The sequence below is a fragment of the Dendrobates tinctorius genome, unplaced genomic scaffold (genome assembly GCF_039654945.1).
Source record: "Dendrobates tinctorius isolate UK_male_01 unplaced genomic scaffold, ASM3965494v1 ptg000015l, whole genome shotgun sequence".
NCBI lineage: Eukaryota > Metazoa > Chordata > Amphibia > Anura > Dendrobatidae > Dendrobates > Dendrobates tinctorius.
Window position 1 is genome coordinate 25,497,552 of NW_027361683.1, and position 26,267 is coordinate 25,523,818.

At 38.4% G+C, this 26,267-nt stretch overlaps 1 protein-coding gene across 1 annotated transcript; it reads right to left on the reverse strand.

Annotated features, from left to right (window-relative positions):
* Positions 1 to 82: 82 nt before the first annotated feature.
* On the reverse strand, positions 83 to 25,771 carry TFAP2E (transcription factor AP-2 epsilon). Its single transcript, XM_073562985.1, has 7 exons — positions 25,566 to 25,771; positions 24,087 to 24,530; positions 22,070 to 22,121; positions 8,737 to 8,962; positions 8,254 to 8,372; positions 6,717 to 6,858; positions 83 to 3,451 (listed from the first exon to the last, which is right to left on the reverse strand). Exons 1-7 carry the CDS (start codon positions 25,590 to 25,592, stop codon positions 3,166 to 3,168), a joined length of 1,296 nt encoding a protein of 431 aa, XP_073419086.1. The 5' UTR covers positions 25,593 to 25,771; the 3' UTR covers positions 83 to 3,165.
* Positions 25,772 to 26,267: the final 496 nt, after the last annotated feature.

Below are 26,267 nucleotides of genomic sequence, written 5' to 3' on the forward strand. Positions count from 1 at the left end.
ATTAAAGAAAGTGCTTTAAAACTTTAATATTACAATGTCACATCAATCCTTTAACAACTGGCAATATTTAAACAGACATTGGTTTGGATTGTTTTTTTTATTATTAATGATAATTTCATTTTTTTTCTCATTTGTAGGTTATGATTTTATTTTTTTTTAACAACAACAGACACATCTGTGATATAAGAAACCCTCAAGGATGCATGGACACCCCAGACGCAGGAGTGGGGAGATTTCCCAAATTAGAATACCCCAAAAACTCACTCAGCTTATAAATAGCTTGCACTGAACATTTTTACAATGTTCCCATTTAATTACACATAAATAAATATTTACAAAAGTCTTTGATTAACCAGGGCAGAAAGCCACATATTCTCATCAGTGGTGCTTCCAGTCTTGACCACACTTGTGGAGGAGGGCCGATGTCTGCTGTCCATGCAAAGTGCAGCGAATAGTGGAGAAGAATACAGGGTCTTGGAGAATGATCGGCCCAACAGACCCCAGCATTTGGGGTGCTAAGTGACCATGGATAAAAGATGCTTCAATGGCCGAGCTCCCACATCAGCAGGTCAACTCTAATAGTCCTATATATAAATACAAAAACTGACAGATGCCTCCTACACAGACAGAAATAATCTTCTGGCAGTTTTGCAGTGGCATATCCCATATTTTGCAAGCAGCAGGGATACTTTTGGCTATATAGATTTTGAGTGCTTCACCTGAGCAGCTAATAAAAGTGGCTTTACACATGGATTTTTTTTTTCTTACCACTTCCATCAATTCAATATTCACAGTCGTCCGATTAACCAGATGTATGTGCATTTCCTTACTTTATGTGCATCCGACATGATACTTAAAAGGAAATTGAAATTGTTAGTAATAATTTAGTAAGATGAAACTTTGCACGTCTAAGCCCCTTCATGCCTTTTCTAGAGTTAACACTGTTCCTTACCTTTTCTGTTCTGTGTTTTTTTGTGTGTATATATTATTAATATATATACACTCTATTCAAAGCACATAAGAGGGTTGTTTTTTTTAGTGTTGAATTTTGAATTGAAGATTTTAAGCTGGACGGGAGATTCCAGTTTTCAAATAAAGATGGAGTAAGTGGTGGAGTTTTAGCCAGATGAATTATAATCATGTATGTATTGATGCGAATTAAGATATGAAAGTATGGAGTTTTTTTTGGGCTTTTCCCATGCTGTGGTAGGATGTTTTGAGAGATTAATGTTTTTTATCTATTGAGATTTTTGGAATGCATTTGATATAATAAAAAAATGAGTTGAGTGAAAAAAGGATGAGCAACAGTTTATTTTAGGAAAGGTTTTTTTTTTGGACTTGTTTATAAAATAACTTCTATAATAATTATCAATTAGAGTCCTTCACAATCATTTTTTTGTAGTATAATTTGACCCAAATATGTTGGGACCAACACTTGAAATGATGCCATTTGGTCTTCATACTCCTGTGGATATCTTGTAATGTTAAGCACTGTAGTGAATGGGAGATGCAGGGGATACATTTTGGTGCAACCATGATATCCCTTCTTGGCTGTTAATGAAAGGAAGCCACTGCTAGTACAATAAAGAGCGAGTGAAAATGTGTACTTTTATCCTTGCTGTTTACTCAATATGAGCAGAATCTGAAAGAATAAAAATATAAACTGAGCATGAATTCTGTCCTCCTGTTAATGCTTTCAGAGATAGCTGTCACCAATTCAAAAGTGACCAGTTTTTACTCCCACTGCTTTTATGAGTATTCTGTTGTTTTTTGGTTTTGTGTGTATATATATATATTTTTTTTTATTTTTTTTTTTAAATCCCCCATGCAGTTCTATAGATATAAGCCTTTTTATTTAGTTCAACGTTTTACAGGCTTACCACCATCTCGTGTCTTCAGGCATTATTACCCTGTGAGCCATACCCCCTGGATAAACACCATAATTATTAGTACTAAATAAAAAGACCCATATCTCTGGGACCATAAGGCAGATTAAAAAAAAAAAAAAAAAAAAAAATACAATACTCAGAGGAGCAGTGACATTAAACTAAAACAAAAACTGGCCACGTTTGACTTGGTAACAAGTCCTCTTTAAGTATAATCGGCAAGGTAAGAATAATGTGGTATGGCGGATAAAAACTATTGTGTTCTTCCAGAACAGTAATGTTTGCTGGTTAGTGGGGTATCATGATGTACAATTTAATGTTTGTAGATGATAAAATAATAAAGTTCACACTCACTTCCTGTTCCGGTATCGTTCCAGTGGTATCGGAACTCGTGGTCCTGGGGATGTCGTTTAGTTCACTGTTCCCTCCTTTGGACAAACTAAACATGGAGAGGAAGTCCGTGCTGCAGCTGATCTCTGACTTCCTCTTCATGTTCAATTTGACAGAAGGCGGGAACAATGATGCCAGAGGTGACTGTGCGCCGAAGTCACATGTCAAGAACAACACACGAGCGCTGGGGAGATCAAGTTCCGACATCGGAGGAAAGGTGCAAGCATGAGGATACGAGTATAGGCTTTTTTATTTTATCGGGGCCAAGCGTGGGGTATGACAAGAAGTTGTCCAACTAGTTGACAACTTCTTTAAGTTATGTATCTGTTCCATAAAGTCTAAATCCAAACTGCATTGGTGTAATGACATTTTGTAGCTGTTCATATAATTGGATTGAATATTACCATAGGTTTGTTTTACCGTGTTATTTTGCTAAGTCACCTGTTGTAAACCAAAATTAGGAAGATCTTAGATGACTATTTAACCTGTCTTTTGTAGTAGTGGTTCCATAACTCCCTATAGAGGTGATCTGCAGTTCTGTTGGACACAGGTCATTATAGGAGTGATAGGTTGACTGTACTTTGTCATGTAAAAAAGTTCTGGAAGTCCTTCATAATCTTTACATCAGTCTGTGTGCGTTTTATGTTAAAGACAGGTGCAAGTATAAAACACATCTTCACATCTGCAACAAGTACCCTGATGCTATGATGTCTTCCCATCATTTTTCCATTTTTCTTTCAATGGGGATCCTCCTTAATAAAGTGTATCTTCATCTCCGGGACATGAAATCATTCCGCTTTCACAGAATAGTTTCCATCACTAGAATTTAATCTTGGTTTCCAAGAGATCTATCTTGCTTTCAAGCCCTTATCATAAATGTCACATAGGGCTATTTCCTATGTTTTAACTCCTTCTCTGTAGGTTTGGATTCCCCAGAGTGTCCATTTCCTGTGCTGTTCATAAAAATCTTATCCATGCCTTTTAGAGACTCAAGAAGATAGTTCTGGAAAGCAGTGAGCGCTGCACATATGGCTGGTCCTCCAAATCCATGAGTGATCAAGCTGAAGTGAGTCAGGCAGCTCTGTACTCCAGGCTCCAGGATAAGAGATGGACGGCTGTTTCCCAATGGAGAACGGTCTTGGGCCAATAAGTCAGCAAACTCTTTACATATCTGCCTAAAATGTATAACTCAGTTTTAGAAAATGATATGGTATCAGCATTATTACAACGATTAGTGAACATGTGAAGAAACATACGCTACAAGTGCTTCTCACACAATTAGAATATCATCAAAAAGTTAATCTATTTCAGTTTTCAATACAAAACGTGAATTATTATCATCTACCAGGAAATTTTAGAGCACTTCATGCTTCGCTCTACTGACAAGCATTTTGGAGAAGGAAATTTCTTTCTCCAGCAGGACTTGGCACACGTCCACACTGCCAAAAGTACCAATACCTGGTTTAAAAACAACAGTATCACTGTGCTTGATTGGCCAGCAAACTTGCCTGACCTTAACCCCATAGAGAATCTATGGGGTATTGTCAAGAGGAAGATGAGAGACACCAGACCCCACAATGCAAATGAGCTGAAGGCTGCTATCAAAGCAACCTGGGCTTCCATAACACATCAGCAGTGCCACAGGCTGATCGCCTCCATGCCACGCAGCATTGATGCAGTAATTGATGCAGAAGGAGCCCCGATCAAGTATTGAGTGCATTTACTGAATATACATTTCAGTAGGCCAACATTTCAGATTTTAAAATCATTTTTTCAAGCTGGTGTTATAAAGTATTCTAATTTACTGAGATAATGACGTTTGAGTTTTCATTGGCTGTAAGCCGTAATCATCAACATTAACAGAGATAGACACGTGAAATAGATCACTCTGTTTGTAATGACTCTATATAACATACGAGTTTCACTTTTTGTATTGAAGACTAAATAAATTAACTTTTTGATGATATTCTAGTTTTGTGAGATGCACCTGTAGATCCTTCACCTCATTTCACAATTCATACAGGCTAAGTTATTTAAAAAATATCATAGACCTGAGGAGACTTGTGTATTTAGTATGAAAATACATGTCACAATGGCTATATAATCCAGAGTTCAGTTATAGAATAAACTAGCTGAAGAGACCGGCGCTGCCCGGGCATAGTAACTAACTACGGTTAGTTACTGTGCAAAGCTCAGTGTATAGCCCCACCCACGCCACATGGCCACATTTACTATTATATCCCACATCATCACGTCAGCCAGAGCTACCGGACTACTATCCCTAATATCCCATACCGTCCCGTCAGCAAGAGCCACCGGACTACTAATATCCCACATCATCCCGTCAGCCATAGCCACCGGACTACTACCCCTAATATCCCACATCATCCCGTCACAGCCGCCAGACTACTACCCCTAATATCCCACATCGTCCCGTCAGCCAGAGCCACCGGAAAACTACCCCTAATATCCCACATCATCCCGTCACAGCTGCTGGACTACTACCCCTAGTATCCCACATTATCCCGTCAGCCAGAGCCACCGGACTACTACCCCTAATATCCCACATCGTTATATATATAAAGCGGAAGGTAGAGCCCCGCCCACTCCACATAGCCACATTCACTATAATATCCCACATCATCCCGTCACAGCCACTGGACTACTACCCCTAATATCTCACATTATCCCATCAGAGCCACCGGACTACTACCCCTAATATCCCACATCATCCCGTCACAGCTGCTGGACTACTACCCCTAGTATCCCACATTATCCCGTCAGCCAGAGCCACCGGACTACTACCCCTAATATCCCACATCGTTATATATATAAAGCGGAAGGTAGAGCCCCGCCCACTCCGCATAGCCACATTCACTATAATATCCCACATTATCCCGTCAGCCAACGCTACCGGACTACTACCCCTAATAACCCACATCACCCGTCAAAGCCAGTAAAAGTAGAATAGTGAAATTGCGCAGAAACATGGTTCACTAAGATCCCAGTTCAACTTGTAATTTGTCCGGCTGAGTTGCTCATGGATGTACAGCATCTGTATGCAGTATAGTATCATATTTAATGGGTTGTTATGGGAAAAGCATTACGTGTTATATGGGTATATTCAGGTGAATTATGGGGAAAGTAGCACTTTAAAAAACTCACAGCATCAGAGCACAGTAACACATCAATAATGCATAAAAGTGTCTGTGAGAAAATATTAAATCCACATGACACTTAATATGTGCACTTTCCTACATTCATGTGTGTCACTTAATGATACCACACAGGAGGGGGGGATTCATTTCTGTCATGTACTCACTGCTACTTTCTGGGAGATAGATGATGGCTGGGAGCTTATGTTCCTGGGGATGCTAGATTTCGCCCACCATGTCAGTGTCTGCTGAGGTGTTGTCAAGTGGAAAACTTGTACATAGCAACCAATCACAGCTCAGCTACTTTTAACCAGCTCTGGTGAAAAGAGAGATGCTTAGTGATTGGTTGCAAGGAAAACTGTTGGTCATAGCAACCAATCACAGCTTAGCTTCTTTTGAACAGCTCTGGTGAAATGAAAGATGCTTCGTGATTGGTTTGTAATACACACACACACATTGATTTTTATATATAGAGATAGCTCATGAATCCTAGTGTATTCAATGTCCATCATCTTGGCTGGCTGGCAGGTACAGTTTATACTGAGCAGTGTGAGATCTCAGCAGCAGGAGGGACACTGAGCAGCTGTTAATCAGGCTAGGTGGGCAAAGATTGAGTTACACTTCCTTAAAGGATTGCACACAATTCTGACACAGATTTTCAAAGTAAATACATCATCCAGATCAGGTCTAAGAGATCTATTTAATAATGTATGCAATTTGTACTGTAAAGCTACTGTCAGCTTTGCTTTAATGTAAAGTATGGGTCAATAACAATTCTATATGATGTATCTGGGATTATGTGTAAGAGAAAAATGAGAAATAACTGAAATGTATGCAGGTTTATCCCCAGTAATCAGGAAGTCATTCTCCAAACACAGTTTCCCTAGTGCTCTTGGGAAGTGAGAACATGGGGTCCTGCATCACAAAAATGAGATTCAACTCCGTATTCAAACCACTAATCTCCAAATAAATGAGTTACTTCCTATTGCTAGCCTTATGTCCCACCAAAGAATCCAAAACATCCAAAGTTCAGATTGTAAAAAGACACGTCTCTGTTGGCATCTACTTAAGAAAAATGATGAATATGAAAGTTATTCACAATTTTCCAGTACACATTGCGAGAAATAGTTACATAGGACATCCTCTCTGTTATTCTTGGCAGTAGCACTTTTCAAATGACATGATATTATCAAAATTAGACTAAACCTTCCGGCCTAAAGAAATTCTTGAGTTGCTTAATATTCCATGAGTGACACCAAAGAGTTACCATAGACTTAACACTTACTTGGTTGCAAGCAGCATGTTTTTCCGCGTGTGGAGCTCAGTAGGATCAGAGTGTTGCCGACACAGGTACTCTGCAGCAGCTTTTGCTGGAAACTCTGTCTCACAGACATAGCCAAAATCTCTGGCAAGATGGACCGCCTCACCTGTAGAAGAGAAGTGCCAGTTAGTACCACAACCATGACGCAACTAAGCCTATCCTTCTAAGTAGCCACATCAACTTTTCATTTTCTACACTTCTCATAAATCTAATATACATGAATTCATGTAAATACAACCAGTGAGTTGTATAATTATTTTCCATATTGATGTTTTCATACAATGTGCGTGTCAAAGAATCTAGTAACTTTGATCAACAGAAACAATTCTGGGAGCATTGTATAATTCCTTGGACTAGATTGCAAAACTGTTCTGCACCTTCACCAGACCTTAGCTACTTAACCACAGTTATCATAAAGGAGACTTTCCCTTACATGTTAACCCCTAAGTAACGTTGTTATAAATGGTGAGGGGTTGATATACACAAGTACGATGAAATCAATCCACCTTCATATATGAAGTACTATATTTGTAAAATATTTCATTTCACCCTCTGTTTATCTCTATTTATTCCTCACAAACCAACAACAACACATGATTAAAAGTAATTCTGCACATTAGCCCAAGGCACGGTAATTTACATAAACATGGAATGAAAGAGAGGACATATTCTGTCTACTGAAAACTGCTGTTGATTAGGAGCAGCTTTCATTCTCTACCCAGGGTGCCACAATGATAGATTAACACTAGACTGTCTATCTCCATGTACTGCTTCCTTCTTGTCTTCTCACATAGTTTTAGAAAGGCTTAAAAGCAAAGTGAGTGATTAACACTGAATAAACTATTCCTTTGCAATGAGCTACACGGTAACCAAGTCAAGAGTGACCAATTTTTGCTCTTATTTTATGCTCGCTAATCCCATGTTTTACTTTTTTTTGGTCTTTTTAAAATCTGCCATTCGGTTCCAGAGATATGATCTGCCTCTTTGCTGCCTAATTGGGGAAGCCGGCTGTCAATCAGCATGACAACAGTAGTCCCGCCCTGTCAACAGGACGAGAAACTGCTGCTCTGTTGACAGGAAGTAGCTGAATCTCTGGCAGGAGCGGTCAGTGACTGGCACCGGGTACAACAGACAGGTAGTTGCCTCTGTTAGCAACTACATGCCTTTTCTTTTTTAAGTCCCGGATATCTCCTCTAAGTGAAGGCATCTAATGATGGACCCAATATAAGAATCCGATATTTTAGGATTTGTGTTATTATGGGAATGATTGCTCACATAATATATAACTGTGACCACAGGTTTGTCCCAATACAATGTGTTCCACCAAGGATTGCTTAGCTCAACTGGTGGCAGGGTTTATCTGCAGTTAAAGTGGCTCAGAGTTTGTGATGATTAATATTTTGTATCTAAAAGCAGAGATTTCTGCCAAGAATAAACCATGTCACTTCACCTTTCTTATCCCTACCAAACTCTTCTGTACTTGCCTCCATGGGTGTCTTACCTTCCACCAGAGATGTCAGTAGAGTCACATTGGCCGCTTTACGTCTTCCTGCGGGCAGATTCAAACCAATTTTTTCCAACCTTTCACGAAGACAGCGACCACCGTTCTTTGACTTCGCCCTACATACAAAAAGATGGACTTGTCAAGAAGAAGATCCTTTTTTAGTAATATGGCTATGATTGTTCAAGGGCAGTATCCAGGATTGCAGCTTAACCCAATATAAGTACATAGGGCTGAACTGCAGTTTCATTCACAACACTTGGACAGGCATTGCAAAGTATTGGGAATAACAATTTGAACGCCTTTTAATGAAACTAGATCTTGACATACAATTACCTATTTATTTATTTTTTTACATTTTTGTAATATGATTTACAATTTTTAGAGAAATATTCAATAGGTAAATGCCCTAAAATTAATAAATACTATTATTTTATGAAACATGGAACCAAAGTGTAGCAGTGTATATGACTTCTCACTTACCTCCTTAGTACTCCTCCAAGTAAAGATGCATTAAGACACTCTGGAGGTGATAGGCGTCTCTGGACCTCCCCTACTGTCACCTTATATTTGGAAGTGGAACTAAGCAGGGACAACCGTCCAGGGACAGAGCAGAAAACCTCATTTGGATTTGATACTCCTCCTATGAGGCCTTCTTTATTCACAGTGAGAGAGGACATCATGCTGCTGTTTTTCAATGGCATCGGAACTGTGGAACAATAAAAAAAAGACTGTTAGTGAGTCAGCATTTTTCATAACTTGTCAGATGTCAGACATATTAGATTTTGCAAAAGGAACAAACCGTGTTTACATCAGTAAATTTATTCTTCTACGTATATCTCCAATAGATTTGTATATTAGATTACTGTTTCATTGGTGTATTGAAATATTTGGCATTTACCTGCAGTTCCTAGAGTAGACTGCAATTGAAATAAGCAATATTTTTTATATGTATGAATCTGTATGACTAAGGGTGTGCACAGAGGCAGGCATATCTTTGGCATAACCTGTGCACCTGGATAAGAGGGGTCTATTGGACTGCAAAGGGAGCACATACTTGTTCACAGGAGTCCTCTAATGTCTGTGTCTGCCCCTGACTACATACCATGCAGAGCATGTACAGCTTCTGTAGGACAAATAGGGAAAATAGCCCGACTTTAAGTAGTCCCATGCCTTCTGCTTTTGATTGCAAAAAAATAGTGCTGGACTCTTGCTTTAATGGGAATCTGACACCATGTTTTTGTTATATTATCTGAGAACAGCATAATGTGGGGTCAGAGAGCCTGATTCCAGTGATGTATCACTTACTGGGCTGCTTGATGTGAATTGGATAGAATCTCTGTTTTATCTGTTGTATATGAATCAGTGGTAAGAATGCTGTTCTGTGTAACCCTGCCCATACTACTGATTTGCAGCTTCCTGCACAAAATGTACATTGCAAATATGAGACTGTACATTGTCAGCAAGCTGCCAATCAGTGGAGTGGGCGGGGTTACACAGATTATCTTGACTGGCCTACATGTGAGATCTAGTCCTCTAGTGCTAATCTCCTGCCATAAAACACTGATTGTATTGAAACTACAGCACCCAGCCTAATCATTGGCACATCCCTGGAATCAGGCTATATATTTGTACATTGTTCTGCTCTCAGATTAAATAGCAAAATTCTGCTGATAGATTCCCTTTAAGAGAAACAGCATTGCTAGCAAGTAGGAGGGTTTGGCCCAAAGGTTATGAAAATATTGTCGATGATATACTTTCCAACATTTAAAACACAACGCCAGCATTTTTTAATAGCAGGGCTGGAGTGGTGTCACAAACCTAAGTTCTCTGCACCCAGTCTTATATTTTACCAGCTGCCATCTTCAGCTGTTTCCGACTCCACTCCAGTTGATCTCCAGCAGATTGTGGACTGTAGATCGCTCCAGTCTTTGCTGGGCGATTCAGAAGTCACAACTCAATAAAAGATGGCGACTGGTAAGTATAATACTAAGGTAAGGGAACTTTGAATAGTTACACCACTCTAGCGCTGAAATAAAAAAAAAACATTGGAGTGGTGTTTTGAATGCCTAAAGTCAAGCCCCACCTTGAGAACGCCAGAAAAAATGGGCTCTTTAGTTGCAAATTTACATACACCCAACCTATTTGTGGACCCAAAGACGGACACTGACAATGAAGTGTCCTGATATAGGTCTTGTGCCCGGACCCCCAATCCATCAGGCCCGATTCACATAAAACCCATATATACACATTAGGATGTGCACATGCTAATCGATAATAAATGTGCATTTACACATTAAGCTTGCATATACACAGTATACACATGTGAACAAGCATAAATAAGATCCGTATATACACATGTATACTATATATACAGTGTCACTTTTGTGATGCACCTATTTAGATGACCATAAAAAAAAATTTTTGTTCAGTCATTCATAGTTGTGACAGCCATAACTTTTTATTTTTACATAAGCTTCACTATATGAGGTATTGTTTTTTTTCTACTTATTTTTTTGTGTCATTTTGCCATTGATGTATGTAATTTATTTATGGGTTTAGTAGAGAAAAAAATTTAAAAAAATTTACGACATTTACCAAATACCACAAATAATATGTTCACTGCATTGTGTAAAGGGATGTTAAGATTACCGAGATACTAAATATGTCCATATTATGTATTGGTTTGCAATGTTTATTTTTAACCTATTCTCCCCCAGGCAATTTCCTTTTTTTGTTTTCATTTTTTCATCCCCTTCTTTCAAAAGCAATAATTTTTTTATTTTTCCATCAATATGGCCGTGTGAGGGATTGTTTTTTGCAGGACGAGTTATACTTTTGAATGACACTATTGATTTTACCTTATCGTGTACTGGAAAGCAGGAAATTGTTTTTGTTTTGTTTTATTTACCATGTTCACTATATGGTAAAACTGACCAGGTTGCACAAGTACACCAAAGATGTATAGGTTCTTTTTTATTTAAGTGCTGAAAAAAATCCCAAATTTGTATGATAAAAGTTTTTGCGTTTGTCACCATTTTCCAAGACCCATAGCGTTTTAATTTTTCAATATCTAGGGCTGGGTGAGGGCTTATTTGTTTTGCCCTGAGCTGACATTTTCATTGATACAATTTTGGGGTAGAAAAGATGTTTTGATCTTCTGTTTTTATTGGAATGTTGCGGTGATCATAAAAATGTAATCTGGGGTTTCAAATTTTTTTCTCTCGTTACGTCGCTTACTAATCGGATTAATTTGCTTTATATTTTGATAGATCAGATATTTCTGACAGCAGCGATACCATATACTGTATGTTTATTTTTATTATTAATATTATTATTATATTTTTAATTGGGCAAAAGGGGGGTGATTTTAACTTTTGTGTTTTTTAATTTTAATTTTTTTTAATTTCTTACTGTTTACTTTATTTAAAAGTCCCCTTATGAGAATTGAAGCATTGATCATCCTATCGTCTGCTGCTGTGTGTAGGAGAAATCATGATCTCCTATGAACACACAGAAGAATTGTGATAACTAGACCCAGGGTCTTCTGCTGTCCCCCGCCAACCCATCGGCGGCCCGCGATCACTTGACAGGGATGCCAATGAGCAGGGTTTGTGGCGCCCTTTCTGCCGGCACTTGTTAAATGCCGCTGTAAGATATTGACAGCGGCATTTAACTGGTTAGAGGCACTTGATGGCTGATTAAATCAGCCATCAAGTGTGGGAAAAGATGTGGGCTTAGCGCTGGAGCCCGCATCAAAGGCTGGGACATGGCAAATAACATAAATATTTACATCATGAGTCGTGAATGTGTTAAAAAGTATATGAAAAATGGTGATTATTGCAATTGTCATTAATTTGGCTTTTATTTTACCTTTTATATACAGGAATATAGAAATGCCCTGATAAATAGAGATGCATTATGTACCTGTATTATATGTCTGTTAAGAAGAATACCGTTTATTACTTTAATCAGAAAAAAATCAATTTTTAGCAGTGCAGACTATGGCTCATTGCTAAAACTCTCACCTGCCCTGCAAGAGGACGTGAGTGTAAATCCCAGAGAAAACCACATTTTAAAAAATCATAATATTTTAATTACTTAATTAACTGTAAATGAAAAGCATTGACCTTTTCCCCCAACATTCTGGTTTGCAGAAGGAGAATCTATATAGGGAGAAATTGGAAAACTCACAGCAATGGCTGAGCAACCTGCAGCAACTGAGCAACCTGTAGGGGCTGAGCAACCTGTAGCGGCTGAGCAACCTGCAGCAGCTGAGCAACCTGCAGCAACTGAGGAACCTGCAGTGTAAGAAGGCCTTCCTTCCACATAGGCACCTGTGCAGCTGAATCGGCTGCACATGTGGCGTATTGACCAGTTTGCAGAGGATTGTCCAACCTAAAATGGGTACTGTAAGCATGTATCTGAATAAATGATAGATTTAATTCATTGGATAGTCTCGTTAAATTCGTTACCTTTACCCAAACTACATATTTCTCCCCCATAGATTATCGATGTATACACCAGGAGATCTAGACTACTCACTTGCTGCCTACAACTGTTCCCAGACCCTCTGCTGTTACCTAAATCAGCCTTCTCTCTGCTTGCTCCCGCAATTAATTTATTCCCTGCTTGCCATCTTTACACATCTGTTCACTCCCTATTGCATATGTTTTCTACATGTTTTTAATCTCTTCCCTTCACTGATTGCTGCACAATCTGGTCATTTTAAATAGTTGTCAGTACATAGAAATGTAATTATAGAAATCTGAATCATTCTTTTTTTTATCTATGGTTTAAATATTTTACCAACAGCATAGCACTTTATTTTATTTATTATGCTTTTCTTATAGAGCGCCATCATATTCCGCATTGCTTTAAAATCACTGTTCCCAATGGGACTCACAATCTGAATTCTCCATCACTATGGGAGGAAACTCACGCAAACATGGGGAGAACATACAAACTCCTTACAGATGTTATCCTTAGTGGGATTTGAACCCTGGACCCCAGTGCTGCAAAGCAGCAATGCGAACCACTGAACCACTGCAGAGATTGCCACATTAATCACAAATCACAAGCCCACCATGCAGATGTGATCCTATTTGAGTGCATGTACCCTTCACTAATAATTCTTATCCACAGTATGATACACCATAGATCATCAATATTGTAATGTATGCTTTTAGAAAATCTTCTTCTTGATTATTATTTCTTTGTATGTTACAATCTACTGACAGCAGAGCTGGCAGAAGCTACATCCAGCTATAGGTTTGTGAGCATTGCACTCAATCGCTTGACACCAATGTTAGCTACATGACTTCTCTTTCCATCAGCAACTCAAGTTAGGAGACGTGTGCAGGGTAAGTGGCCCATCTTATAAGAAGAAACTTGGACATAGTTACTATCCAGAAGCACTGTCACACTATTCTACGAATTACAGAATTATGTAGTATAGTATATTATTACTATGCAAGATGCCAGTAAGACTCTTTTCACACTGCATTTTACAGTGTTTGACATTTTTTTTAAATGCCTTTAAATGGAATAGTGCAGCAAAAAAAGGTATATTGACAGTATTATAGCCTACCCGGGCCAATAGGACATGTGCAGCAGGAGCTTTTGGCATATGGCATGTGGACCCGGATACACATAGGTAGCCTTAGGGTATATTCACATGTGGCGTAATTAAAGAGTGTTGCCAGGAAAAATTCTGCATACAATATGTGCATTTTGTATGGATTTTTACGTGCGGTTTTGCAGCGATTTTATTTGCACTTTCCTTCCATTTATTGGAATGGATGAAAGACGTTGAAAAAACACTGAATTGACATGCTGTGGTTTAACAAAAAAAATTCAAATGCATAGGTAAAATAAATATGATAAATCTGATTTACATTGCTGCTACTGTAAAACGTTGCTTTTTTTTCTACGCAAAACAAGAACACACAGAATATAATGCAGCAAAATCACTGTGTGAACATACCATAACACATTTTTTGTTTAAACCATCAACAACAACCAAGGATCAGGAAACATTGGGCTCTTGCTATCAAGTTTTGGTTTGATTGACTCAAGGAGTTTGAAAATGCAAAAAAAATTGGAGTCCGGCTCAACAGGACTGGATTTTCCTTTTCCAAAAGAAAATACAGTACATACAAAAGAAAAATTTACATGGTCGACATGACCTAGTCGACGTGTTTCGACTGCACTAAGCAATCTTACTCATGACTAATCATGAGCAAGACTGCTTAGTGCAGTCGAAACACGTCGACTAGGTCATGTCGACCATGTAAATTTTTCTTTGTATGCACTATAATTTATTTTGAAAACTAAAGAGAAAAGGAAAATCCAGTCCTGTTGAGCCGGACTCCAATTTTTTCTATTATCCTTGATGTGAGGCCAGAGTGAGGCCGGTGTCTGAGCTCCAGGTGGATGAGCATAGAGCAACTAGGTGAGCTGGAATCAAGTTTTTATAGTTTGAAAATACGTGATAAATTATTTTAAAAATCCTTGTACACCTTATTATATGACCACTTAGTCCATAAAAGAAAAGCAGTCAGACACAACTATTTAGAAGTTACAATTCTTCATTTTTAAAGTCCATTACAGATAGGTGTTTTACCACTGACGTGTTTCAAATAAAAAAAGCTTATCCTTAGTCATACTTGTTATTATAAGACAATTCCACCGACACAAATACATGAAAGAGCAGTTTAGCTTCCTACAATGAATGATCTCATGCAGACAAGTGAGCAAGGATGATGCAAGAACAGTATGGCAATAAGTAAGCCAGGAACTGTCTGACAATTATAGGGCTGTGATCTGGTCACTCCGGGCTCTGAAGCAGCCGCTAACTTACCGTATATTAAGGAAACATACTGTCCTTGGATTTTATAAAGAACAGTTTTCTACAGCATTGTTCAAGGGCCAAACTAGCTCTGCTATCATAGTAGATTTATACTATCTATCACACTTATTCTTTTAGATTGTTCATCATTTGCAAATATTAATGAGGTTTAAAGGGGTCACCAGGCGTTTGTAAATAAATATTTGATATAAGGAAATGACGCGCACATTGATGTGCTGGATGTAACTCAGCAGCAGACTGGGTAGCGATGGACTACATGAAAGGAAGCCTGCTATGCTGCGCCTCCAGCCCTAGTTCTCCCCGTTTGCATGGGTTTCCTTACACACTCCATAGACATACTGTTAGAGAATTTATGGGGATTGTGAGCCCCAATGGGGACAGTGCCAGTAATGTCTGTAAAGTGCTGCGGAATATGATGGCGTTATATAAGTGAGTAAAATAAAGAAATCAATAGGTAAGACCACCACTGGACTCCTAAGAATAGTATGAGCAGGAATTTCAATGCGATAAATACAAGTTAGGGCTCATACTCACTTGCGAGTCTCTCGCATGAAAACCTGGCACTGCCCCCGGCACTCGGACCGGATCGTGCGCCTACATGTATTTCTATGCAGCCGCACGCTCTGGTCCCGAGTGCTGGCAGGCAGTGCCAGGTTTTCATGCAAGAGACTCGCAAGTGAGTATGAGCCCTTATACTAAAGCTTTTCCAACAAATGTATATACTGTATCAATCTGTTCAGCTCCTCTCACTGAATAACATGCTGCCTGAAGATTAGACATCATGTTCAGTGTGACAGGTTCTCTTTAATGAATGCTAAGTTTTGTTTTCAAGATATCCCGTTTAATGGTTACTCTGTCACTGTTTTTTTTTGCCATCTAATCTGAGATCCTCATAATTCACAGAGAGCCTGATTCCAGCCGTTTGTCATTTACTGGACTGCATGCTGTAGTTTTGATAAAATTGCTGTTTTATCAGCAGGTGTTTATCACTAGGGAACAAGTAAATGTGCTGCTATGTAGTCCTCTACATTGATGAGCACTGTATAACTCCACCTACACCTATGATCGGCAGCTTTCTGCCTATGCACAGTGTACAGAGAGCTGTCAATCAGTGGTGTGGGCGGGGTTATACAGAGGTCAGCATTTAAAGAACTGGTAGATCTGCAGTAGATAAAGCTGTGATTTTATCAAAATGATAGCAAGCATCCCAGTAAGTGATATGTTGCTGGAATCAGGGTTTCTGCCACTACAAATGCTGCTTCCAAATGGGGTAGCAAAAACCAGGTGACAGATGGTTTTTAACTTAGGTAATCTTCATAGAAGTAAAAGAGTCTGTCTGAGCTTTGTATAAAGCCTCAGTGACACTACAGTGACAGCGACATAAGGCCTCCAATTGCTGCAGGCCACAGAGACGTTTCCTTTGTAGTGACGTCCCTGAGTACACAGGTGCTGAGCAGCTGATAGTGAGGGTAGACATAGGACTAACGTTCCCATCCCATGCTATATCAGGAGTTATACACTATTCATTGCTGCTGGACAATGCAATGTGAATAAGGTGCTATACATGTGTCCAACTTTATACAGGATGAAGAATGTGTCCTATGCTCAGTAAGAAGCTTTACAATGGTTGTATGTAACAAATACCAAATTAGATCATTGTGAGCCCTTAAAGGGAATCTGTCCCCCCTTTTTTGAGATATCATATAATGATATCATTCAATTGTGTGTCACATAAGGATTCTCTTAGTACTTTTGCTTCCCCCTGACCCCGCACCTTTCATGCATAAATACCTTTTTTATATCGGTTCAGATGTATGTAAACTGCCGTGGTCCGGTCCGATGGGCGGGGCTTATTCACCTGCTCCCCCCCTCCCTGTCTTGCTCTATGCATTTCTTCTTGCGTAGAGCAAGACAGGGAGGGGGGAGCAGGTGAATAAGCCCCGCCCATCGGACCAGACAGTGGCAGTTTACATACATCTGAACTGATATAAACAAGGTATTTATGCATGAAAGGTGCGGGGTCAGGGGGAAGCAAAAGTACTAAGAGAAGCCTTATTTGACACACAATTGAATCATATCATTATATGATATCTCAAAAAAGGGGTGACAGATTCCCTTTAAAGACAAAGTGTCTGCCACATTCTACAGCATGTCATACTTTCCACGGAGTCTCAGATACATCATCAGCCCTGGAAATGATAGTGTTAACAACCTAAAGGGTTTGATACTGCTATGGATTTGCAGTAAACAGCCAATTAGCCAAGAAGCACTGCCTGGCAGTTTTCCATAGGCTAACCATTTTAACTCTTTCATTCCTAGACTGTACTTTGCAGATGAAATAGAAGGCTGGATTTTCCAAATATGCATAAGTAATGGGTCGTGCAAGCAGAGCGCTGAGACGTTGCACGTGGGCATCATTGATCTATACGGGTCAAAATGAGTTTATTTGACATTATTTTGGCAAGTTTAGTTAAAGATTTTGCCATGTTGATAGGTGAAGTGAAGTCTTAGTTATTCTGCGCCTCTAAATTCCTGATATAACAATTTAGCGGATTAAAGCGGGATACACACAGTTATTAAAGAATGTCTGAAAAAAAATAAAAATTAAGTTCTAGAAGCTTTTGTTAATTTTTTTTACACTGACCAAAAAATGTCACTGCTATTTATCGCCTTCACTTGTAAATATTTTTTAATTGCTATTATACAATATATAATATAATATTAGATTGCTAGATGTTAGAAATACGTAAAATTGAAGTCTAACTTAATGCAAATTGGTGCCTTTATAGATCTGCTGTAATTTTTACAACCCTTTACTGTCCACTACTTGTGCTGCCCCAAACCATGTCTAAAATATGGTGCTATCTTCTAGTAAAATGAATAGTGGTGCACGTACATTCAGTTCTTAGAGTCGCTGTATAGCAGGTTTCACATGCTGGAGGGTTCCAACAGGCGATACGTTACATCAGGTGCTATGTGTGCTGCTGTAATTGATAGATCTTGGTCCCAAGAGTTTGGGTAATGTGAGAAATACCTCCCCTTCTCTCTGCTCCACTATATCCATTGCTGCATCTGTCATGGGAGGACTCTGAATAACCACAGCCACCATGGGGCCAAAAAGAAGTTAATTCATGTATTAGTGGTTACTCTCAGATATAACATAGGAATGATAAAGTGATTACCTGAACCTGCAGTGAGCAGTAAAAAGCTTACCCATGCCATGGGACAGTCAAATAAACCAATGAAAGCTACTAATTCTGCAAGGCACTAATGCAAAGTACTATAATATACTGGTAATACATGTCGGGCTGGGAAAATTTTAATGTCAACAGACCTATATATTTAACTTATTTACATTGAAGTAAAGGGAATACATAAAACAAATGCAAAAACTCAATTGTGCATTCCCATAAATATGCTAGTGTGAATGCACCCTTGGTAAATGAAATAATGTGTGTGTTCACATTTAATATGCAACTCGGTCTACGAATGGCCTTATGGACCACGTTCCTGAAAACCTCACTTTGATTTCTAAAAATCCACAATATTAAGTCTATTAAGGTGCTATCAAGGATGGATGGCGAATCAAGTAAATAAGTAGAAAAGTGTGAAATGATAAAATGAAGGGAAGCTTGGATATATTATAAAGTCTCATAATGTAAGCGAACCAAACTGACATCTTACTCAATGTTCCTGTCTATCAAAACAGTCAGTACCAACAAAAACCCAGACATGGGCAACGAACACGCTATGGAAGAATTCAGGATGAGGGAATGAGTCATGGCCTATTAGTTATTTATAATTTTTTGCCTTTTGTGTTTTTGGTTTTTTTTTTAGTTCTCAGAAAATTGTCTGGCTTTTATAAAATATTGATTTTTAGGATATTAGAAAAACAGACTTCACTTGCTTATTCAGTAATGACTTATATTTTGACAAATGCCAGAGTGGGTCAAATCTGTATGAGCCATGAAGTTACACAATAAGATACAAAAAATAGAGCCTTCTCATCCTATCTATCATAAAACCCTCAAACAATAAATCATTTAGTATACTACTTTCATTGCTTAGCGTTTCTGAAGTATATTGACATGGACCATTGGGCAACTTTATCCCATGGTTGGTATGTAAGCACAGAACAATGCCCCCTTGTCTCCATAACATATGCATTTATCACACAGTGCCATGCCAATGAAGCAGCTCCCAGTGATAGAGAGCAAAGAGTATCCTCATCTGTTCCATTCTTGGTCCCATGATTACGGCACACTGCTCTGAGTAACCAGCTAAAGCATATCCATAAACTGCTAGATAATATGTGGCTACAGACACGTCAGCTTTGTCAGACTGTAACCCCTTAATTCCGACTTTATCTTTATCAAAGTGCCATGATGTCTGCCCAGCACAAAAATCCCTCTCTGCTCCTGATAATTACTTCCAGATCCATAAACCAATTAAACACTTTATAAAAGATACTTAAGTCTCTCAAATATATATACAGCTTGTCTATCTGGCTCCATTTACATTCCATGTAAAATGTATTTGCCTAGTTATACTGGTGTACATGTACCAAATACTCCTAACCCATGCACCACCCTATAGCGATATGTGAATACCAAAATCTATATACCTAAATCTCTCACACTTCTGGGCATAGAAACCAGGCAGTTATATTTGATTTTCTTATATTTTACTACCCGTGATGACCAAAAACCACTACAGCACATAAGCCATATCAATTGTAGTGCAGCTAGGCCAATATTAGCAGATGTTAGTCAATGAACCTGTACACATATGTGGTTCAAACTGTGTCAGCCAAGAATGATTTTGAAATTGTTTTTGGCCCACACCATGAAAACCAACCTATTAACTAGACTTGTAAGTTCCCTGGCACAAAGTACAGCGAAAGTACGGTTCTGCCTGCTCCAGGCCTATACTCCTAGATAACAAATATAATGCCAGAGAATTTAGATCAATGTTGGAATTACACATAGTGGTACAAATGAATGGCTTGAATATTTTGCGCTGGCAAATCAAGGGTTAAACAGCCAAGAAGAACAGCCATTTTCCTAGACTTTCCTAATCAGCTCTCTGGAAGTCCTTAGTTGTGACATTGTTAGTGGTTTATGAGGCAGTAAATGCAGGGGAACAGAAAGGAGGATTTGGGGATATGAGACTGGTCTCCCGTAATTAGTTTTAATAGGAAAATCCGGGACTCTGTGAGAGACCGGAGGTTTGATCATAAGGCTGGGCAGGAAATTGAAGCAGACAGTACAGATTGGAAAAGTATTCCCCAAAATCTTGAGCCTGTAAGCACACAGCAGGGGAATGATGCAGGGATGAATATCTGCCACTGTTGCCCTCTACATGTCTTGGCATTTCAGTGTAAAAGCCAGTCCTTAATCATTTACATACAAGTAGCTTCAAGATAAAAATGTGCAGAACAGGAAGGATGGATTTTAGGTCACTCCGGACATGGGCATCTTCTATTCTCAAAAATAAACATATTTACTTTCTTTTATATTCTCCTAAACTGTATGTCATTGATCAACATGAGCTCACCAAAATCAAAAATGGTAAATAGTACATCAAAATATTTGTAAATACATCAAAACACTTGATACATATTGCAACATATGTATCAACAAAAAAATAAAACTGCATCAGTAAACATTGTCAAATGCACAAAAAGCCAAGAACCAATTTGGGCTGTTAGAGGGTGCGATTTTAATGCAACCAAATGTGAAGGTGGCATACCATAAGTTTTATGTTAATAAAAGATAGCTTAAATCTCTGCAATTGTATAGAAGAATAAATAAAATAAATAGATCTAAAAAAAAAGCATAAATAAAAAAATGCCATATAAAATAATGTAACTGCTGTATGGGAATGGAGGATCTCATGAAGCCAGAATAACTGTTCCAAAAATAAAGAAAGGAATATAAATGCAATTGCGGAATTATTTGAGATTGGAGATATAATTTGAAAACTCAAAATAAATTATTCTAAACACAGATTTAGGACTTTGCTATGTTAATCAGGAGTATAGATGTTATATTTAAATGGAATAATCCAAGTAATCTGATGCATTTATAAAAATCCTAAATTGAGCATTACAGATCTGATTCAGCTCTTAAGGATTTCCCTACAAAATAAAGACTTACTAGAGCATATTGTAATATTTATGCTCATTATTGACCTAAAGACTGAAAACGATATACAAAGGGAATAGGGAAAAAAAACTATTTATCCCATATCTCACCATTTATAGAAGATTCAGTGTATACAATGGAACTTTGCAAAAATATGAATATGTTACTTTTTTAATAACTGATGCAAGTGTCAGAGATAATGTGAGAAGCAGAAAATTATGAAGTGAGATTAGTATTGGTAGAAGTAAATTAAATTTAAGATGTCTGTGTGTTCAATTATTGACATTAAGGGAAATTATTGTATGCAGCCAATAATAAAGTCTAAATGCAATAGCTACAATATATGTGAGATTAATACATAAAAACTACTATTCAATCATTCTCAAAAATATTTAGCAAAAGGTAAATATAGAAAACTATTACATTAGAATTAATGATACATTAATTACATGCTTTACCAATATTATAAAATATAATAAATATAATAAAACCTAAATAAACAATACAAAATATACAATGACTGCAGCTAATAGTACTCTACTACTACTTCTACAAATTAATAATAATATTGTTTTATAACGTAGAAATACAGGGTTAGGGAAACTGTAAGCATTAGCTATAGGAATTTACCAGAGTAGCACATACTTTTCACATCTAAAACTACATTTTGCATGTGTAATAAAAGCCTTTTTTTCATATTTTTTATATAAGATATCAGCCAAGATCTGTCTTTATAACATAGTGGAACACCATTACATACTCTCATAGTCAGCTCTGGTGATATAAGAACAAGACTTACCTTTTTTAATAACAGACTGGTCCATTAAACTGACACTTGACTCATCCAAGACCTGGTTAATAGGAATACAGCATATACGTAAATATATAGGGACATAATATTAGCAGTACATATAAATAAATAAAAAATACATGAAGGACAGCTAGGTGACAATAGATGTGTCACATCTGAATGCAAGTCTCAAAGCAGATTAACCTAATGTATGCTTGTCAAACAAAAATGACACATTATTGTGGACTACTCCTGTAACCATTTTCTATTAAAATAATAACTAATGAATACATATACCTAATATAACCAGCTAATTAATGATGTGGTTGTAAGGAGAAAAGCACAATGGCAGCAGAGCTCAGTTGCTATGCAGCTCTGATGCTTCTCTGCATATGTTGAGCTTTAAAGAACAATTATCCATTCTTAATATTATGGCAAGATTGGTTTTATTATATATGCAGCTGATTCTTCCCTATCACCCCTTCTTTCCAAATATGTTTTGGTAAAAAATGGGGACTGTCAGCATTTACTACACTAATGTCAACTCATAAAATATGATATGCTTATTGATAAAGTTTTAATAATGTAATTCTAGTGAAGAAAACATAGGAGTAAGGGATAAATACATAAATTTTTTGCTAGGCTTATATATTAATACTAGGAGTAAAAGAAAGCTACATTCAGTGGAAATAAATATTAATAGTGTTTATAATTTATTTGACACTATTTAAATAGATCATTTGAAGCCATTTCTACTGTTACTAGAACTCATCATGTATCCACATGAGAAATTTCTGATCAATCCTCCACTACAGCCATAAAGTCCCAGACTGATCATCTAGAGACAAACATTAGTATCAGATCACAAAGTGTCCATTACTCTGATAATTTGTTATCTCTCTTCCTCTCTGTCTATTCCATAGCTTCATTATCTGTCACATGTAAAAGCTATTTTTTATTTTAGTTGTAATAGATTTTGAACACAGCAACATTGCAATAATTACATCTTCTCAACATAGAAAAATATTAGAGGTTTCTGTAGAATTTCCAATTGTCTACTGTAGTTAAGTAGCAAATATTGCTAAAGAAATTATATAAAGAAAAAAATGTGTTCATCCAACAGAGACAGCTAAAACCAGCAGAATGTCCTCTATAGCTCATAATCAGCGTATAAACCACTTTAGTGATGTAAAACAGAGGAAAACAAATCAAAATAATCTACATCGAATTTATATTTACAATGTGTGATACATGTTGTTACATAAGATTGTAGAATTCATGAGTAAAGAAATCCATTCATAAATACAGGCTATCAAAATAAATGCTGTATGAAACATATAATCCTGAATGAAATCTATATAAATATATGTTGTGGAAACTCCAAATAAATATAGTATGAATTTGAGCGAATTCTGGAGTGAGAAGATAAAGTGTGATAAATTGTCGCACGAACTGTTTTACTGTACACATCATCATTGAATAGATAAATAAAACTGTGCGTGCGTGTGTGCGAATTCCTTTTATAGAGCACAATAGTGTGTAAATCATTATATTTATTTCATTTCCTTGTTCAAATTAGGAAAGTTTGCTAATTTCGTTGAACTCTGCCCCAGGGGCTTAGCATGAGAGTAAAGGGAGGCAAATGCCAACAAATGGTTAAAGAATTTTCAGCAAATTCCCTGAGCGATCAGATAATTACTAAGACAAGGAGGATGGCAGCGATAGTGTAACCTGCAAACACAAGGCACCCAGAGGCCATGCTCACATGTCGCACCTAGCCACTGCTAGCCCTACTGATGGCTCACACCCAACTTATTGGCATGGAGAGTGGGATCCTGGTATAATACTAGTAAGTCATGTCGGATTCTGGTAGTAATACATTGGATGCCTTATATCAGTCCTAGTGTGTACAGCCCTGCGCTACAGGACCATGCAGGCAATTACATGCGACATTAGTGCAGATGGAGGGACATGACAGGCTCTCTGCATCATTACTTGTGGAGCTGGAGTTCCATGACTTCCTTACCTGCATGTCTTCTATGCTGTGGTGTGACAGGGCATGTATGGACAGGGCATTCTCTGCCAGGCTGTGCCCATCTCCCAGCCCGGGCAGTAGACGGTGAACCCCTCCATAGTCTCTTCGAGGGTCCAGGCTGAGCCCCCTGTGTACCTGAGAAAGCAGCCCTGCGTCTTCCTGGCGACTTCTCTGCGTGTGCCATGCCTGCTGCTGGTGCTGATGGATGGGGTTTATGCCGGCGTAGGGGTCTCCCAGATGGGGGTATCCAGGCTCCTGGCTTTGGGAGTAAGATAAAGGAGGTTGGGGGTACGGGGGAGGGAAGTATGGGGGCTGGAAATCTGAGGCTGGAGTGTGACAGAGCGGGGGAGCCGAGGAGTAAGCCCCCTGGTTCAGCGAGGAGAGCTGGGAAAGTCGGGCACTGCTGGCAGCTCCATTCAGGGCATCAGAGCGCTCCTGGAAGAGAGGAACACAGGATTACAGCAGCGGTCCTGGAAATCAGAGGATTACAGCAGCGGTCCTGGAAATCAGAGGATTACAGCAGCGGTCCTGGAAATCAGAGGATTACAGCAGCGGTCCTGGAAATCAGAGGATTACAGCAGCGGTCCTGGAAATCAGAGGATTACAGCAGCGGTCCTGGAATACAGGGGATTACAGCAGCGGTCCTTGGGCTGGAGCTGACACTTCAATTTCTGCAATGGCCGATATGTGCTGTACAGGGGTCATCTGGGCGATGTCTGCTGGTGCCAGAGGCCATCAATGTCTGATCACTGCCACCCCTGCCATAGATTGCCCAGACTGACCACAGAGGCACAGCTCCCAGAAAACCAGCACCTCTGACCTGCTAGATTTAGGAAAGGGACCCAACAGCCATCCACCTGTCTATCTTTCCCATATCTATCTATCTATCTATCTATCTATCTATCTATCTATCTATCTGTCTGTCTGTCTGTCTGTCTGTCTATCTAGCAATCTATCTATGTATCTATCTATCACCTATATATTATTTATATACTATTTCTCTATTATCTATAAACTATCTGTTATGTTTATATTATCTATTATTTAGCTATCTATATCTATTCTATCTATTATTGATATACTATTTCTCTATTATCTATAGACTATCTACCTATCTATTGTATCTATTATCTATATACAATCTATTATGTATATATTATCTATCTATCTATCTATCTATCTATCTATCCAATCATCTATCTATCTATCTATCTATCTATCTATCTATCTATCTATCCAATCATCTATCTATCTATCTATCTAATCATCTATCTATCTATCTATCTAATCATCTATCTATCTATCTATCTATCTATCTATCTATCTATCTATCTATCTATCTATCCCATATCTATATCTCTATCACTCTATGCTTCTCTTTCCCCAATCAGCCACAATCTGGTGAGGTTGTCAGCGCCTAAGTCTCTGGAAGTTCCTAGAAGTAGAGGGGCACAGCTGCCCACTACTCACCATGGCAGAATACGCGTGGACTAACATGTGGGCAGTGAGTTGTGAGCAGGACCCGCAGACAATTAGGAAGAATGCGCAGAATGTGACCGCAGTCCCTGATGCTCAGAGCCAAGGAGCTGTATCCATAGGGAAGAGTCCAGCAGAAAGCGGCACAGCAGCTCCAGAGTCTTCCTGCTCCTCTGCCCTCTCCTTCTCTGAGCCTGAGGCATCTCCATACACTCCAGATATAGACGCGGGAGCGCGCTGGGGTGTCAGGAGCGCGCCTTAAAGAGACAGCTCGCCTGCTGACTGTGAATATGGAATCGGAAACTGTATCTGTATTCACTGGTAAGTGGCTCTGTGCAGAAGACAAGTGGATCATCAACCCTTTGATCTACTGTAAAGAGATTGGGAATTACAATTATGGTTATTATTTACTATTTTGCTACTATTTATCATTTTTTATTTCTTTATCTCACTTATATAGTACCATTATATTTCCCAGCTCTTTCTAGACTTTATCATCACTGTCCCCATTGGGGCTCACAACTTCCATAGATCACTACTATATTATCTATTTGTATTTCCAGTAAGCATTGGTATTGTTATTATTGCCTATGATGATTATTATTACCACTACATGTTATCAGTATTTATAGATAATATTGCTATCCTCCTCTGCAGGCAGTGCACTGCTCTGATCACTGGAGAAGTCACAATTGC

What these genes read in the sequence shown, in the direction of transcription:
- TFAP2E (XM_073562985.1), bottom strand. Translation starts at nt 25,592, where the DNA reads ATGTTAGTCCACGCGTATTCTGCCATG. An exon ending in TCCACGCGTATTCTGCCATG is followed by an intron (nt 24,531 to 25,565) that starts GTGAGTAGTGGG and finishes CCTCTCTTCCAG; the next exon opens with GAGCGCTCTGATGCCCTGAA. An exon ending in CTTGGAGGAGTACTAAGGAG is followed by an intron (nt 8,373 to 8,736) that starts GTAAGTGAGAAG and finishes TTTTGTATGTAG; the next exon opens with GGCGAAGTCAAAGAACGGTG.